General features: G+C 33.9%; 1 protein-coding gene across 1 annotated transcript; it reads left to right on the forward strand.

Moving 5' to 3' along the window:
• The first annotated feature begins 4,261 nt into the window (after nucleotides 1–4,261).
• Nucleotides 4,262–18,089, forward strand: LOC116338121 (protein HEG). Its single transcript, XM_031763198.1, has 9 exons — nucleotides 4,262–4,393; nucleotides 6,736–7,152; nucleotides 7,454–8,042; nucleotides 16,707–16,811; nucleotides 16,887–16,999; nucleotides 17,139–17,204; nucleotides 17,271–17,533; nucleotides 17,618–17,716; nucleotides 17,852–18,089. The coding sequence occupies exons 2-9, from the start codon at nucleotides 6,981–6,983 to the stop codon at nucleotides 17,984–17,986; spliced, it is 1,542 nt and encodes a 513-aa protein (XP_031619058.1). The 5' UTR covers nucleotides 4,262–4,393; nucleotides 6,736–6,980; the 3' UTR covers nucleotides 17,987–18,089.
• The last annotated feature ends 368 nt before the right edge of the window (nucleotides 18,090–18,457 follow it).

Below are 18,457 nucleotides of genomic sequence, written 5' to 3' on the forward strand. Positions count from 1 at the left end.
ACTGGGGGCTGCCTGTCCCAAATCTCATCCATTCAACCTCAATCTTTTCAATCAGTCATAAATATAACAGCAACAACAAAAAATGTTCTATAAAAATGTTAACATTTTCATCAATTAATGTGACGAAATGTTGAAATGTCAGATTGATTTGAAAATTACCGAATTTCGGTACCATCTGTAAAATGCCGATCGATAAGAAAATTCAAATCACGAAGTTGTGTTCGAATGATTACATCTCTCTCATTCATATCAAATTGAAATGTGAGTCATTTGCATGTCAAGTCTTCTACCGAAAAAAAAAATGTGACTTAAGGGAAGAAAAGTTTGTCACCTTCTTGAAACGATAATAAATCGGAAAGACTTTTCCTATGATATTCCCGACTACTTATCTTCGACTATTTTAAAAGTAAATTTTCCCACGCAAAATCCAAAGAATTTCAGCATCGCATTGCTAAATATACAAGTAAGCATATCCATATACGATGCGATGTTATTATTATTTTTATTATTATTATAGTGGGATATAGGATGCGAACGAGAGTTTCTTTTGTGTACCTTCTTAAGATTAAATAAAACATCCAAGCACCATACACACGCTACTCGAAATGATAAGATAAAACAAGTACATGTTGTGGAAAATCGTTTATGTTTGCACTACATGTCTTCGACTGTGTACGGTTCAAAGCGCGAATCAATCCGCGCATACCATTTTGGGAAACCCCTCGAAATTGTTGAATATTTGCATCAAAAAATTAGAAAAGTTTCGCTTGCTCGATCTCTCACACTCTGGCCCGCATCCACGTTTTATCTATGGAAAGAAAACTTGACAAATTTCATATTATCTTTCTTGTTTTTTATTTTTTTTTCTTGTAGAAAATATGAAGTAACTGCATATTTTTCGGCAAAAACTTCCTGGACACTTGAAACCATTTGGTTCATCAAGAGAAGCAGAAGAAGTTAAAAAGAATGAAAAAAAAAAGCGAGAGTAACAAAATGACGTGAACGAGATGAATCGTATTTTGACGACGCCTTCAATCATATATACCCGCTCATGCGATGAGGCAAATTGCGTAGAGTTACCATTTTACATATTAATTTGACTTAATTTAGACAACGTCGCGCAATGATGAGACACACACTGTGTGAGTTCAATTGAGGCGACAAAGTGAAATAATGGCCTCTTTATGGACATATATACACATACATTACCGTCTCCAGTTTTTCGCAAAACAAATCAGACGGGAGTTGTGTTCGAGCTTTGAATTGAAATGATTTCATTTAAGAGCTGTGTAATACGCATTGCATCATAAACACAACCGTCAAATGAACACAAAAAAGGACCATTTTTATGGTAATCTTATCGCAATGGATGGTGTACGTTTGTGTGTGCATACGTGTGTTTGTTTGTGATTCGAATTGTTTTTTTTTTAAATAATAAAATGCCAAAAATGTTAAAGCGAAACGATTTTGTTGGCGAAGAGATGCGTATGTATTTTGGAAACGAATCAACACCATTCCAGCAACAACAGAGAAGACGATTTCGTTTTCTATTTTGTTATGTAATGGCATTGAATGTGTAATATCGGTTGTTGTTTTTTTTCGTAAGCGCCGTTGGACGCATGCTTTACACATATACGGGTTCTTTACCGATATCTAATTGTGCGATGATAATTAAATGAATGCGAGATAGTATAATGGTGCTTTGCGTACACCGTACATGTATACTCATTTGAAATTTAATAAAAACTTAAATTAATCCAGAGAATACAAGAAAAAAACGACACGCACCCACGTTTATTCATTAAATGATTAATAAATTTGGAAGTGATGGCCGAAATTGTCTTCGATGACGATCGATAGGCACCTTGAATTTGATTTCGAATTCGGATTAGTTTTATTGTATTGACATATTCAAGATCTGATATGAATCTCATAAAGTTCACATTTAAACATTTCAATGAATCTACATAGATGCCAAAACAAAGGTACATAAAACGGTAATGGCAATAATGTCACAGAAATGTGCTCGTTTCATAAAATAACACAAACTTAATCAATGTGTCTGTGCTGATTTGGTAACAAAATGACAATTGCAACAACAGAGAATAGGGCGCCGCTGTAATGAGTCTGCACTTGATGATTAAAACGAAATTCAATCTGTATTTCATGCATCATGTTCGTAAAATCCAATTCGTTGTTGTGACTTTTTCTATTTACCAAAATACATGCTATATATTTTGTTGAAGACGTAGACGTTTTATTAAACATATATACAATTAGATCGAATATCAGTTTTTCCACACATTCACACTTACATTTGTCTGTATTATCGAGATTTATGCTCAATTTAATTACGACCTTCTAAATACAACCAAAATTGAAATTGAACGTATTTCGACACCTTGTTTTGGTGTCGCCGAAAATAATGTGGTTCGCCGTTTGTTTGAATGCGATAATTCCAAGCTTTCTCTCTCTCTCTCTCTCTCTCTTCTTTTTTTATTTGATGAACACTTCAATGGTGGATGGTACTAATAAAACCGAAAGCCAATTGAACACAAATCGCTCCCGTTTGCAGCTAAAATAAACAAGTTGAAAATCGGTTGTATTACAGTGCAAATGGTACAACTGTAGTTATTGTCGTTCACAGATATTGAGTAAAAGATGTGCGCTTCTGTTGAACTAATAAAATGAACGAATATGAGAAAAAAATGAATGTATGAATTGGTTTGCGTGTATGTCAAAAGGCGACAGACTCAAAACGGCGAAAATGTTGTGTGAAAATAAAATGCCGAAAAATTATGCGTATAATGGTGTAAGCACACCGTACTTCAAAAATGTGCCCATCCGGATGATATGTGTGTAAAAAAAAAGCTCAAATAGATAGCGCGAAAGTGAGAACTCTCGAAAAATCATGCCACACATATACACATGTCTTTTCTGAATTTAGCATATAAAGAAAATAAAAAAAAGGTACGATGGGGCTCAAGCAAGTAAAGCTATCTCATTGCTGTACTTACTACTATTTGGTGGTGTAATACGTATTGATGGTGTAATACACGTTGTGACGTATATAAATTGTGTGCGCGACGCCTGCTGCATGGAATGCTGCTGCTGCTGCTGTGTTTACCGTTTTGTTAACAAGTGTAGCGTTTAAAGCACATTGGACAGACAAACGTAAGCATTCCCATTAAACGAGTAAAAAGAGAGGTCGATAGGTCATGGAAAATGATGATGATGACGTCAGTGTATATTTAAGGGATAGAAAGTAAAATCGTACCAAACGATATAGTTTTCCCTCCATGATAGTTATTTCAATGGATTTTGTACTAAATTTGCACACATGGGTGTGTGTGTGGTTTTTTTTTTAAATTCAAAATTCATCGTCATCATAAGGATAGTTACATACAACTTGTGTATTGCCCAACTTTAACTTTTTCTTTTGTTGTTATTTAAGTTTTGAGCATATCCCGCCCATTTTATTATTCTTCTAAGCGAATTGACATTTTTGCACTTTCTTGTGTTTTGCGATTTTCTTCTCAATTCGGAAAATATGAATTTATGATTATTTCCATAGCATCTGTTGGTTTTGAAAACTACATTTTTACCATAGATCAAGCAAATTGTTCATTTCCAACAAACTTCTATGTATGACGATTTCAATCGATGCTTGGCACAACATATTTCTGGCACATATTCACATGATGATGGCAGCAAAATTCATTATTTTGACTGAAATGGATTAAGAAAATCTTGTGCAACATTTTTGAGCAAAATGTGTTCAAGTAACTATAAATTATATTAAATTTATTATATTATTCAATTCATCATCCGAACTTTTCGCAATGATCATCAACACACACACTTCAGCATCAAGCGATTGTATTCGGTACCACGAAGCAATGAATAAATAAACGTACATACGGAACGTTATTCAATAATAGTAATAATCAGCAATGATCTTTTGTTTTTAGTATGAATATATTGTTGTCCTCATGCGAACGCATCATCAACACACGGACAACAGTGAAGCCTTTGTGTTCTTTATGTGTGCTCGTTGCACTCTCGACACTGTGTGTCGTTGAAATACAAACGTGTGTGCTGTTGATGTTGTTGTTGGTGTTGCTGCTGCTGCTGCTGCAACAGCAAAATATCTCCATCAATTATTATTGAACGCGGTGCGGTGGTCTGGTCCGCTTTCCGCGAAGTATTTTGTTATAGTTTTTTTTTTTGTGCCGTTCCAAGATATGATCACAATGCCGATTTTTAAGTCAGTCGTTACAAAGCCGTGAGGCAGTGAGTTTGCGCATATCGTTTTGGCTTATTTCTTGGCACTTTGAGAAGATTTACACAAAAAATTGGACGCGATCATAGTAAATTCAAGGAATTTCAAAAGGTTTATTGCTTTTTTTAAAATTATTTTCGATTGATTTTTCTGTATAAAAAGTGGTTATAATTTGAAAAAAAAAGTGAAATTATTCCGAATTTTGGTTGCTGTTGGTTTGTTTTATTCAAAAGTTGAGAATGTTTGCTCCGATCTACATCTATGTAACATTTTGACATTATTCGTTGTGTCGATGTCAATGTTTTTGAGTCACATCGCATTTGATAGAGGATCACCCATTCAACATTGAAAATAATTCAATAAGACAACCATAATAATAAGTTTAATTCACATTTTTGTCGGCATAAAATGCCAAATTAAATTACGTGTCATATTTATTATCGTTTCGATTCAATGATTCATTGATTGATGAGCACTAAAAATGTTAACGAATTAGCTCGTTGTTCGTGCAACCATCAATTTCAACATTCCAAATTAATGTGGATGTTATATGTGACTAATTTATATATCCTTAATGAATAATAACAACACATGAGAGTTTGGTGAAATCATTTTGATGTCTCATGTGTTAATTTTTATATCAACAATTTTATTAATTGATAAAAAAACCGAATAGATTTCAAAAGTAATTAATTTCTCTTTGCATTCAACAAAGATGAGTAAGCAACAGATGAGTCTGTCTTACATGACATTTTTTTTAAAATTCAATCTTACCGAAAAAAAGTAATCATATTTCAATTGATCGGTAATTGAGAACTGACAAAGTGGAAAAAGTCACGCAGACAGCATAAATTAGATAGGCAAATGAACACGATTAAATGAAGTGAAGAACGGTAATTGATGACATTTGTCAATTTTGTAAATGTATGGAACGTGGAACACACGCTCATCGTTGATCATCAAAAAGATATTTTATGAACCGTTTTTTTTTTGCAATTGTTTCATCGGAAGAAAGAAAAAAACAACGATGCTGAATATGACAATGGCAGATGAACAAAAAAAAGGCAAATAATCCTTGCAGCGATATTTTCGCGCAACAATCAATGCAAAACATAAACAAAGAATACTCATGGGAGAGAGAGCATCGATGTTTTATTCATTGTTGTTTGCGTTTCTTTCTCTTTCTCTCTCTGTTTCGTCATTCTTTTTTGCCGGGCTCGGCTTTTTTCTTTCACATTCAGTTCGCGTTATTTATTTTAATATTTTCTCGACATTTACAACTATTTACATTTATTTCAAATGTATGGAGGATATGCTGTTCTATTAAAGAGAAAAAAAAAGAATATTCTAGTGAATAGACGAGTTTCGATTTGTGTTTCGAGTTTTCTCTCTTTGATTCTGTTTTGTTGTGATGCTCTCGAAACTATTTTTCTGTGTTTCGCAAAGAGCGTATCCAAAAACGACGAGACATTATACGAAAAGGGTTAATGCTTTCGAGCATGTTGCTTCTTTTTATTTTCTCTCTCAATCTATCTCGCTCGTCGTTTTTCATTCTTTGGCCGTTCACTGTGTGTCCAACGAAAACAAAACCGAATTCAATTGATTCGCAAAACACACACACACAGAGAAAGAGAGAGAAAGAAAGAAAAATAGGGAAAGAGAGAGAAAGAGAAAGAGAGAGAGTCAGGTTTAAGAAAAACATGACCAGACAAACAGTGACACAGCGAAAAACTGTCTATTACATTGTGCACATTTTGTGTGCAAATATTCAATTTATTCGTAAAATTTGCTACTTGCGTCTTTTTCGCGATATATACTTTGCACGCAAAAAACGCTCAAACCATCCAAACTCTAAATGAAGAAGTAACACTGCATAAAAGGCACCACAACAAAGACGTAATGCGACATTTTTTTCTCTCTCTCTTCTCTGTTGAATTCTAGAAATATATTTATTATCGCGACTTGACTTCATTCCGCAATTTATTTTCTTCATTTTTCTTTCTTCATTATACGATCGCAAATCTCGTGCGCTGCTTAAATGCTACAATTCCTTTTATAGTCCCTTTAATATATTGCTGCTATTTTAGAACACGGAACCAAATCATTGTTCATGTTCGTTGTTCTCTCTCTATCTCGTTTTCTTGCTGTGCTCTGCTTTCGACACACCACAACGTTTCATTCTACAGATCATATGCAAATCGAAATTGATAAATTTTTATTTTATTTGTCTCTGCGTTCGGCTTATTTTCTCTCAACACACTATACATTCGAAACGATTGCACATACTTGATTGGAATTGCAGCTGTGATACATAGAAAAAATAGAATGACAATATTGTTGTTAGAAACTCTGTGAAATAAAACGAACTAAAAAATAATAAAAGAAAACAAAATAAAATAAAACCGGCTGAAAGTTTTATAACAATAAATATTTACGTTCCTCTTATATTTCAGTGACGATCGGCCTACACAATCGCATAATAATCAAGATCACGCTGGTAATTTGTTGAAGTGGTGCAATAACAAACAACGGAAAAAGTAGCTTCATAATGTAAAATCGCATAAACAAAGTGAAAACCAATTGCTAAAACTCTGTTCAAGTGAATTACAAAATTTTGTAAAAGAAAAACAAAAAAGCAACGAGTCCGAAGTTGTAGAGAAGAGAACGAAAAGAGTCAACAAAAAAAAAACTTGCCGATATGTTCGTCTATTTTGTGTTTGCACTTTGTTTTCATTTAGTATGTACGACTGCCACAACGACACCAACACCGAACGGCACACGGACGAATTTCGAGCATTCGGTCATTCGACACAACGCACATTTACAACATCACAATCGTCAATTGATGTCGCATCGCTATAACCCAAACAGTAAGTTCAATGATTTGGATCCGATTCTAAACATATTCAAACCGATGAAACTGAGAGCGGAGCGTGAATTTCACACTAGATTTGCATATTTCGTAATAAAATCCAATTGGCTTTCAGTTTCATGTTGGAAAAAGACATTGATTCGAAAACATTTGATGCCTTTTTTTATTATTATTAACTAAACTTATTATTGTTTTTCTTTTTCAAAAATCATGCTGAAATTAACACAACACAAAAAAATGGCTTTTCAATATGACAAAAATTAATAAAATCGCAATAATCGTAAAAAAATAAAAAAAAGCACATACAAAAAATCACATCGATTTTTATTCAGGATCCGAATCACGGACACGAAATTCACACCATAATGCACACCATAATATTAACTATGGCAACAGCAACGGCATTCGTAATCGAAATCAAAATAAAACAACGATGCACAGAGAACGACAGCCAAGTGTGAATACAAAATTGCTGGCGATAACATCGAAATCGCCAACTAAATCGGTTAGCAATCCATTGAAATTGACGCTGATCCAAACGAATGGTCATTCGTTTGTGGCAAATAATTATGCAGATGCGATTAATACGCATTTTTATCGTTGGCCCATTGCACCCCAATCACCGTCAACTGACTACGACATTAAATGGCGAACAGCCAATAATCCATTTGCATCGAATTTTAATCCAGCTATCGAAACAGTTCCAATTTCAACCGCATTACCAATTGCAACAACAACTGTTACCAGCCACACAACAACAACAACGATGCCATTGTCGTCGTCATCATTTGCATCATTGTCGTCGACGACGATGCCAACGGCCAAAGTGTATCGAACATTTACTGAACACAGGCTGCTGCATACAAAGCATCAACATTCTGGCCTCGGGTATGTCAAAAACAAAAACCAAATAAATCCTTTGGTAGATTCGATTTTTTTCGGGGGGGAGCGGAGTATATTTCGTATTTGCACGATATATCGCAGTGAAACATTTGAATTCTTACACTATAATTTGATTAAATTGACAAATTGATCCTCTTATATAATCGCATTCTCTTCGTGCATGCACCATATGATTTAGTTTTTTTTAATTATGTGCATTAATGGCAGTTCATTTATCAAAATAAGTGTTTGTGTTCGAATATCTCTTGGCTGGCTTAAATCAATGAATAAGCAGTTCATATTTTTTTTGTTATCAGTTTGCTTGCCATTAAATCGATTCCCGTAGAAGCTAATAATAATGTGGTTTCATTTGAAAATTGCCCACCAAAATGAAATCGCAACCTTGATATGCCAAATCCAATGGAGGGTTTTTTATGTCAATAATTAGCGTATTTTATGGGATTTTCGCTGCAAATGCGCGTATCACATAAAAGAAGCAAAAAGGAAACGAAATGCGCGTGAACACACACAGAGATATTGGTGTTGTTACAGTAGTCAATTTTCATGGCATGGAATAAATTTGTTGTAAACAAAACAATTTCAAAGATAAAATTATATATACACTTACCTTTACGTACATTGACATTGACGCCGTATTGGTGGCATAATGGTTTCAAGAGATAAGAAAATTGATGAACCCTAAACACAACAGAGATCAATATGCTTCCAGACGTTTCCATCCAAAGTGCTAAATATAGATAAATATCAGTGTACAACCGAAGGGAAACGACATACGAAAGAACCATAGCAAGTATACGGATATACGGTTATCCAATCTACCGAAACATGCACGGATTGAAACTAAAGTATTTAAGTTATTCTACGATACAATTTGAACACTTTAACAATCGATCCATGTACGTTCAGCACGCGCGTCCATCATTTCCTGTGTTTATTAAAGTAATTTAAGTTGATCTAAGTGAAAGTTCACATGCTATAACCAAAAACCAATTACAACCAACAACCAGATCATCAGTGTTAAAATTGGAAATATATATGTTGTATCGGAAGAATACGATGACTTATTGACAAGCTGAAAATGGATGCGTGCGGCATGAATGCGCATCTTTTGTCTTCCGAAATGCCTTCGAGTCAATCGAGTCGTTATTTCAATACATTTACACTTTGGATCTCGCAGTCAATTATCAAATTATTGGCATTCGATACGTTCAATTGGTTTCAACGCGTTGCCCGTTAACCTATTGTGATGTGGAGAGAAGAGCATGTCTTTGTAATGGCGAATAAAAACTTAAAAACAAAAACGATAAAATCGTCTATCGTACATGGTTGTGCCTCGTACACTTTAAAAAAATGAATCGTTTTTTTTTTTTTTGTTCTTTCTGTTGTTCGTACTTGATTCTTGGCGAATGTTTTGTTTTCGCCATAATTATGAAGAAAGCCTTATACACAGAATCAGAAAGAACAAAACGAGTATAGAACAACAATAGCAATATTTACCAAAAGAATTCAACAAAGTTACCAAGCCGAGTCGAGGCGAATCGAAAAGCCATTCCATATAAAAATGCTTTGCATAATTTCAGTCCTCAAGCACTACTTCGAGTGAATTTGCTATAAAGGCGTTGCATGCTATTTTAAATGAACCATTATCGACTTCAATAAATAGCTAAATTGTTTGAAGAAAAAAATGAGCACAGCAAAATGTAATGATGTGTTATACCGACAACGCTGATAGTGTCGCTTTTGTGTGAATAAATATGTTTTCGTTGAGCGAATGAAAGAGCGACAATCAATGTCTCACTCATGATCCATAGTACAGACACACACACACACACACACACACACACACACACACACACACAATACACAAGTTCATACTCTTCAGTTCACACAAGAGCCGATCAGTCTCATCGATTGATACTTCCATCCATCTCTTGAAATAATTGCTTTTCTGCTAGATCAAACGGAATACACTTCGAAAAGTTCAAGTGCATATGCAGGAAGAGCATGCATGCAAAAATAGAATATATTAAACGAATTCAAAAAATCCTCTTCAATTTATTGTTTGTACTGTATCTGATGGTGTTTTTCTTTGTAGTGATTGAAAATTTACTTAATTTTCGACGGATATTTTATATTGTAAAGCCAAAGGACGAATTATTCAAATTTATTCGACGAAAATGGTCACAAAGTTAAAATTAAGATGAAAAGTTCCAAACTTTTTTAGGAAATGGAAAAATCTCGTGAAGATTTAATTTCACATTTTGTTCATCATCATTTCGATTTCATGATTGAATGAATGGCAACAATGCCTGCATTCGTGCTAAATATAATTTCATCGTTCATAGAATTGTCCAAGTGCAATGAAACTGAGCGAAACGACACACAAATAAAAGCAAAATAAAAAAACATTTAAATTCATTACAAATAAAAAGCGAATGGGAAAAAAAACAAAGACCATCCACTGATGAACACAAAAAAAAAATGTCGCACACATAAATGATTTCGCTTGATTCATCTCTTCTGTATTATAAAATGCGCGAATTATATGCCTTTTTGATTTTCAAGCTCATTCGGAGTTTTTTTCCAGCGTCGTCGTGCAAAATTCAAACCGAAAAAAAGAAAGAAACGAAAATGAAACAAAAACAATTGATGGCAAAGGCAAACAGACACAGAGAATGAAAATAAAAACACAACTCATAAAAAATCAAACATTTGGAATCCGCCACAGGAATGTGTATTTATCTTATATTGAATATAAAAAAAACTGTGCATTTGACATACATAAAATATGTAATGAATAAATTTGAAATGTCAAGACAAAATGAACTGCATGCAATAGCCAAATGAGAATGTGAGCGGGAATGAGAGGAAAATCTTTACACATAATCTCACAAATGGTTTACACATTTTTTTTGCATCGACACACACACGTATGCACGTATAAAAAGAATTTTCGGCAACATTCACTGAAATTGGGAGGAAAAGACGGACATGAAACGGATGGCAACGTCACGGATGAAAACGACATTAAGCTGTTATTTTATTTAATAAATTATACGGCAAAAGATGAAAACCTCACAAATACACATAAAAAATAATAACGAGACACACAAATAAGCCAGCAAGACGATACACATTGTTTTATGCAACAACAAAAAATGTGTTTTGAGATAATTGCTTTGTACATCGGCCAAATGATAATGAAAGTTTTGCTCTTACTCATTCAACCTATCAAATATTTATAATATATAGTTTTAACCACACACATACACGGTAATAATACCATCGAAAATGCAAAAACGCAACCAGACTCTCGATGAATTAAAGCAAATGAAGAAAAAGATGATGATGATAATGATGATGAAGAAGAAGAAGAAGAATTGAAAATAAAATATGTGTATTCAAAACAGGAATTTGTTCATTCAAATGGAAACCATCAAATATAAATAAAATTTATTTTCATTGAGTTTTGTTTACATTGGTGTGATTCATTGTCGGTGCATGCGATTATTATCAACACCAGCTGGGTCCTGTAGGAGTTCAATGCTCGTAAGTGGCCCATATCGAAAACGTATATATATCTTTCTTGTTCCCAAACCGACATCATAATATATTGATGTTTTTTTTTCTACTACAATTCTCGATAGAATGACACATGCTAATTGAAATCTCAGAATAAATGAATTTATTGATTGAGTGGCGTTTTGTATGGTTTCATTGTGTGCATGCGGTTCATTGAATGCAATAATACACAAATCAAATCGTGTGCAACATTTTTGATTCATCATCACAAATTTAGTGCATTTTAAAATGGTCATTTTTCAATGAATGAGTGTAGCTTTTCTTCGGAATGACAGAACAATACATTTTTTGCCAGCGATAATAATCGACATGTTCAATTCGACACATTTAGTTCTCTTTCATTTTATGTCGTTGGTTTTTGTTTTCGTTCACAAAACTCAATTTCAATGCTCTTCCCATCTCCCATAATTTTTAATAAAGTGCCATTGAAGTGTGTTTCTTTTCGTTCGTTCATCGAAAGTGAAATGTTTCGGATAGTATTTTTGTAGATTGCTTTTTACAAGGCTTATAATCGGAACACTATTTAATATGTAATGAAACTTTTTTTTTTATTTTCGGCTAACATGTGCTGGATAGTGTCGTTGATTTGGTGTGTGTGTGGTGAAGCATGCAATAATTTAATCATTTCAATTTATCCATCTTTAGCAGTTGGGTCATTTGAAATGTATGTTATTGTTATTTTATACGTTGTAAGCTGGAGCCTGAACAATAAAATGCCACTCCTCAAATTCCATCTATTTTGATTATAATCAGCATTTCGTTTTTAGTTCAGGCGCGAAAGTCACACACATACATATACCGAATAAAAAAAAACACCTAAATCAAAAAGAGAATGATCTAGAAACATGAATTATGACCATTCATTTTCACTCCTGATTAATATTCTAAACGAACCAAAATGTTCCGAACCACGGACGGGAGCATTGCTGGGCTAACTGGAACCTATGCAAAGTATATGCAAAGGCAAACAAGCGTCACTGTATGACTACGACGACGATGATGATACAGATAAATCCATATAATGAAGTGTCGCTGGTACAATGTGTGAGCCATGGGACTTTGTGTGCCTTAGGTGTGAATACTGGCAAATATGAGATAACCAAATGGCCCGAAATAAAGCAGTGAATTAGTTGAAAGATAGCATTTAGATCGAAAGGACAGTTGTGCTTGATTTAATTCATGACCATATACTAAAAAAAAGCCCACAAAAACCGCATGATACCGAAATATTTTAAGGAAACGTTCATACACACATATTTTATGCTAACAATAAATAGACAAAGACCTCGATTACCTTTAAGTACAGATTTGCTGTGGAAATTTGTTGCATTTCAGAGCCGTATTTTAATATTTTGTATTATTTCCGAATTGCATTAGATGCTTATTTCTATGTGACCGGCAAACAGTTTGTGTGTGTATGTTTTTTTTTGGTTGCGGAAAGGAGGGAAGAGAATTGAAAATGACAGAAAATACCACAAAAATTCCTTCGAGTTTGATAAAATAACACACAAATATGTGCACTATATCTACAATTTGAAGGTTTTGTCATTTGTTCTGCCATGTCAAAATTCAAAACAAAATGAATATATTGTCATAAATATCAAGAATATGTATATATTTGCGTCGAATGAAAATGGGAGCCCGTTATCGCTTTCGGTTTTATCTATTTAATAAAGAATATTTATGATTGTGTTACCTATTGTTGCTATAATATCGCAATGGGGTATTGCTGTTATGTCCATGTTCCGGTGTCACATATCTACACCGAGCAAAAGAAAACACGAATGACAGTGAAATGAAAGAAACTTTTCAATTTGCTTCACAACCACACTATTACACTAATATATGATGCCATTCAATTTTCACTCAAGCTTTCGGTGCGCTAATTTATTCGCGTCTCGTTTCATCGTTTGAATGATTGTGTCGGACGGGCGCTGATGGATTGTTGTTACACGGAAAGGCAATCAAATTGTGTAAACTGTTGTTGAATACAAGCAAATTCACTCATATGGGAACGGTTGTAATTTTGAATCTCAAAAACTCAAACTTTCCATCCAAATTCGGACACTTTTTCATGTGTCATAGACATTAATGTGGAACATGACTTAGTGTTCGCATTAAATCCATGCCATACACGTGATACGGTATCATTGTAGCCGTTAATTTTTTTGTGTGTTTTCGTCATGTGCGTCAACTGAATCTCGTTCTCTGTTGCAACTTCCGTTCAAGTCACAAATACCATAAAAATTGGAGCATTGCATAAAAAACCATCAAGTCGTTGACTCTCACAAAAACGAAAGCGAAACAGAAAAAGTGGCAACAGTAGCAATAGCAAAAACGGCATATTGTGTTTATTCTCAGGTTGTTTGCTGTGCAAAAACATCGTATTGCATCATTCTTTACTCGCTTTTTTTCTCTCTCTCTCCTGCACTCTCCTATTTATGTTTTAAACACAAGTATGCATCTTTTTCAGGATGTACATTTAGAGCAGTCGAAGAAAAAAAGAAAAAAAAACGAAAGAATGATAAGCTTTTCTGTAGAAGCAGATTACATAATAGAAAGAAAGCGAAAAAAAGAGCAATCACAAAAATGTAATCAACATATAAGAGGAGAACGAAATAAAAAAATTAAAATAAAAAAAAGCGAATAAAAAAGAGTCACATCTCGATTTGTTCAGGTCTGAATGCAAAGTACTTCATTTCCTTTTGCAAACGCGTATACTACATGTACAAATAAGGATAGAAGCATGTCAGGATGAAAGCGCATGAATTATCTATCTCTCTCGCTTGCATTTCAGTTGAAGACATTTAATAAAATGTCATAATTTAAATCATTTAATGTTTCCTTAAACCTTGCCCCCGTTTGAAATCTATTTGTTACATGAATGTTTTAGCCATAATTCTCGTTCTCCCTCTCATTTTAAATTGGGAAACGATGAAAGCCACTCATATATCTCTCACATTTAAAATCGCCGTAACTAGCGCTGTGCCTGATGTGAGAATATGTGCTTTTGTGTCTGTAACAGTGCCGTTATAATACGATCACACGATTTTTGATTTTTTATCCAATAGGGGATATCATCTTCAGTCAATTATATGTAATTCACTTAATTTCAGTTATCATCAATCATAGAGCTGTCTCACTTACTCAAAGGACAAAATGGCACCTTTGTGTGGTTAGAAATTGCATTCTATTTTACAATCATATGCGATAAATACATGTATTGAAAGCAATTATAACACTTTTATCGCTAGCAAAATCTAAATATTAATCCAGATGCGATGACGATAAAAAATGATTAGAGAAAAATGCACAGTAATTAGTTCAATGAATGGTATGCGAGCGATGCGACCACCATCACCGTCACAGTCACTGATTTTGCCGAAAAACATACAATGCAACACAAAAACAAACCAAAAGACTGACGCAAACACAACGAAAATAAAAATAAAAGTTTAAACACGTTTTAAAGGTTTAGATTTAACAGAAAAGAGGTGTCTCTGTGTATGTGCACACGGCAATTACTGTGCCAAATATGGAAGTTCAATGCCATTTTCTCAATAAATAAACTAGTTCTGGTTCTGGGCATTTTTTTGGCGTTATTCTTTTTGTGTTTACTTGCTGATGATGTTATTTTCTTTGCATCGCTATTCGCTTTGTGTATCTCATGTGCATCGTACGCAGTGCACCGTGCAACGTAATTCGATTTCCATTGTTTGCAAAAAAAATTACCTTCCACGTTGATCTTGCCGTTTACATTCTATGTAGCAACGAGATAATATAATGTTCGACATCCAGTCAAAATACAGAAAAGAAGCAGCCAAAGAGTTTACAAACATCGCAAACACACACGATTAACAGCATCCATACCAATTCGCTGCGATGCAATAATGATCATATGGGAGAGAAAAAGAAGAGATAAAAAACAACAACAACACGCAACCTTACCATGTGAGATACTCAGCACTTATATTTTGATATATGAATGGGATGTGTGAGTACCGCGTCGATTTACATACCTTCAGTGTGTAGAATGCGATATATTTTATAAGGTATATGAGAATCCGTAATTATTTATGAAGTTTCTATATTTAAGGTGGAGAGAGAGATAGTAGGTAAAATATAATTGAAGGAAAACTACACCGATGTATATGTGTGTTCTTCAGAAAAACTTTTTTTTTTGCGCATGGTGAATGTTATGTTTCTTTTTTTATTATTTCTTTGCCAGCTAACACCCAATCGAAAAAGGATGGCAAAAGCAACCGGTCACGGTCTGCAAATCATAAAAATTAATCATAACGATTGTGCACATTGGTAGTTGAATTTCCCTTCGATGAATATGAAAAACCTCAGTTATATCAATTATTATAAATTAAAAGCTTTTTATGAGCGATATAATTTACATCGAAGTCATTCCGTTTTCTGTTCACGATATATCTCTGCTTTTTTTTTTTTCAAAAAAAGTTCTCTTGATTTATTCACATCTGCATTGGTTCATGACTTGACAACTACTATCAAAGTTCGAATTTCGAACGTGCGATGGAACAAAAAGAAATACGTACGTCAGCATGCATTTTAATTTGCACACTCACATAACGTAACCCGTGTGTCGACCAAAGTGTATCTCAATGTTTTCTTACAATGAAATTTATAGCCTATACCCGTGGACGACGTTTTTTTTATTGCTGCATTTCTTTGTTGTTGTTTCATTCAATCGTTCTTTCTCCACATAAAATTGTAGTTCAGTCATATGGAGCCAAATGCAACTCAAAAGCATATGATTTTGCAAAAGCAACGACGGGCGTACATATCGTTAAAAAAAATAAGTTTCATTTCCAAGTCTCGGCACTTAAATTATGATTGAAGGCAGGCAATCAGGTAGTACTAGTTAAATTTTAACAACTTACCACCTTACCCCATCACGAGAACTACATCTAAAGAATTGAAATAGATCCACGCCTATTATTCTGTTTCATATTACACTCAATTCGATGTAGTCAATGCTTAAATCTATATATATATCACCGTACAAATTGACGATGATTCACTTACAATTTTCATCAACAGGCGACATGTATGCGTTGATTATAAATCAATTCAAACGCCAACAACACAGGAACATCGACTACCTTGTAAATTCGGCATTGGTGATGGTGATTGCGATAATTCACGGTAAAAATTATATTCTACTTGACCATTGTTTATTTCTCTCTATAATTAGCTCGATTCGATTTCTTATTCTTTCAGATTGACTTATGATGGTTTCAATTCAATTGCACCGCGACGAACTGGTCATACGATTTATAGTTGTTGCCCAGGATGGACAAAAGTAAGCAAACACTCGCATGGTTGCACAAAACGTAAGACCGAAAAATTGAAATAAAACTACTGCCATAAACAGCCAAAAAGAAAAGTTTAATTTACACATTCAAAATTGTTTATTGTCGTCTTAATTTAGTGAATTTTTTTGTTGTTGGTTTGTTTGTTTTTATTTGACAGCAATTTGTAAAACTGCTTGCAAAAATAATGGGAAATGTGTTAAGCCTGAGCAATGTTCTTGCCCCGGTAAATGTATTTCATTTATCATATTTTTGTCGAATTTTTATTGACGGTGAAATTTCTTTGTTCCAGTTGGATATACGGGGCGACATTGTGAGTTTGATGTAAACGAATGCGAAACGGATAAACCATGTGATCAAATGTGTTATAACACCGTTGGATCATTTTTTTGCACTTGCCGTTTGGGTTTCATTTTACATTCGGATCGTCAAAGTTGCAAAAAAATCGATTCATCGTTTGGCAACGATGATACGGGCACCGCATTTGAGGCCAGAGATTTGGAAAATGATGTAGATAATGATGATATGGCGGCACGTATCAATAACATTGAAAAGGTTGGTTTGCACACGCGTGCATATTTGCGCTGAAATTGCTCATCAAATAATAAATAATATTGTTCATTAAATATTCATTTGCAGCTTGTGATTACAGAGAAAGAGCGAAATCTCGAAACAAATAAATTAATGCATCATACATTGGCGATAGTTAATAATTTAAAACAACGCTTAGATGGTTTGGTTAGTATTCCGAAAGGAGACGAAACAGCAATCATCATTCTTCTTTTCATTTTATTTGCATTGGGAATGTTTCCAACTTGTTTTTATATTGGACGTGCATATTTATACGTGTTTTTTTGTGTGTGTGTTTCACAGGAGAATCGACAACTAGAACTAAATCTGATACGCGAAAGACTGAAAACGTTCGAGATGCAGGCAAATAAACTTCAGTATACCGTTGATCTGCTGTACAAATGCCATCATAAACCATTAATTTATTGCACTCAATAGCATTTAAATCTCATTTATAATTTTATATAACACACGTTAAAATATCTTAGCCATTTTTTGTAGTTCCTGCATGTCAATAAATAAATAAAACTTATACATATAAGCAATGGTCAAGTAATTTTTATTTTGGTTTCTTTTTGGTATTTTCTTCTATGTATGCATGGCACCATATGAATAACTTGAATGAAATTAACGGATCGACCAACCAAAATAGGTGCCAATAAGTGTTTTGTGAATTTGAATGAGGAAATTTTCGCAACTTCAGTTCAATCGAATGATAAGACACGCAACCAACTTCACACATAACCGAAATGACATTCCCTTTATTATTATTATATTCTTGAAAACATATGTAGATTGTAGGCGCTCAACATTTTTTTTTCCAGAAATTCGTCTTTGTTTTGTATTGCTCTGTCATTCGTACCCATACATACACATACACACGTCGCCTGAGTACACATAAACAATGTG

The sequence above is a fragment of the Contarinia nasturtii genome, unplaced genomic scaffold (genome assembly GCF_009176525.2).
Source record: "Contarinia nasturtii isolate CC-2019 unplaced genomic scaffold, AAFC_CNas_1.1 Cnas_scaffold_78, whole genome shotgun sequence".
In the NCBI taxonomy this organism is placed as follows: Eukaryota; Metazoa; Arthropoda; class Insecta; order Diptera; family Cecidomyiidae; genus Contarinia; species Contarinia nasturtii.

What these genes read in the sequence shown, in the direction of transcription:
- LOC116338121 (XM_031763198.1), top strand. Translation starts at nt 6,981, where the DNA reads ATGTTCGTCTATTTTGTGTTTGCACTTTGTTTTCATTTAGTATGTACG. An exon ending in GCATCGCTATAACCCAAACA is followed by an intron (nt 7,153 to 7,453) that starts GTAAGTTCAATG and finishes AATAAAAAAAAG; the next exon opens with CACATACAAAAAATCACATC. An exon ending in AACAACGCTTAGATGGTTTG is followed by an intron (nt 17,717 to 17,851) that starts GTTAGTATTCCG and finishes TGTGTTTCACAG; the next exon opens with GAGAATCGACAACTAGAACT.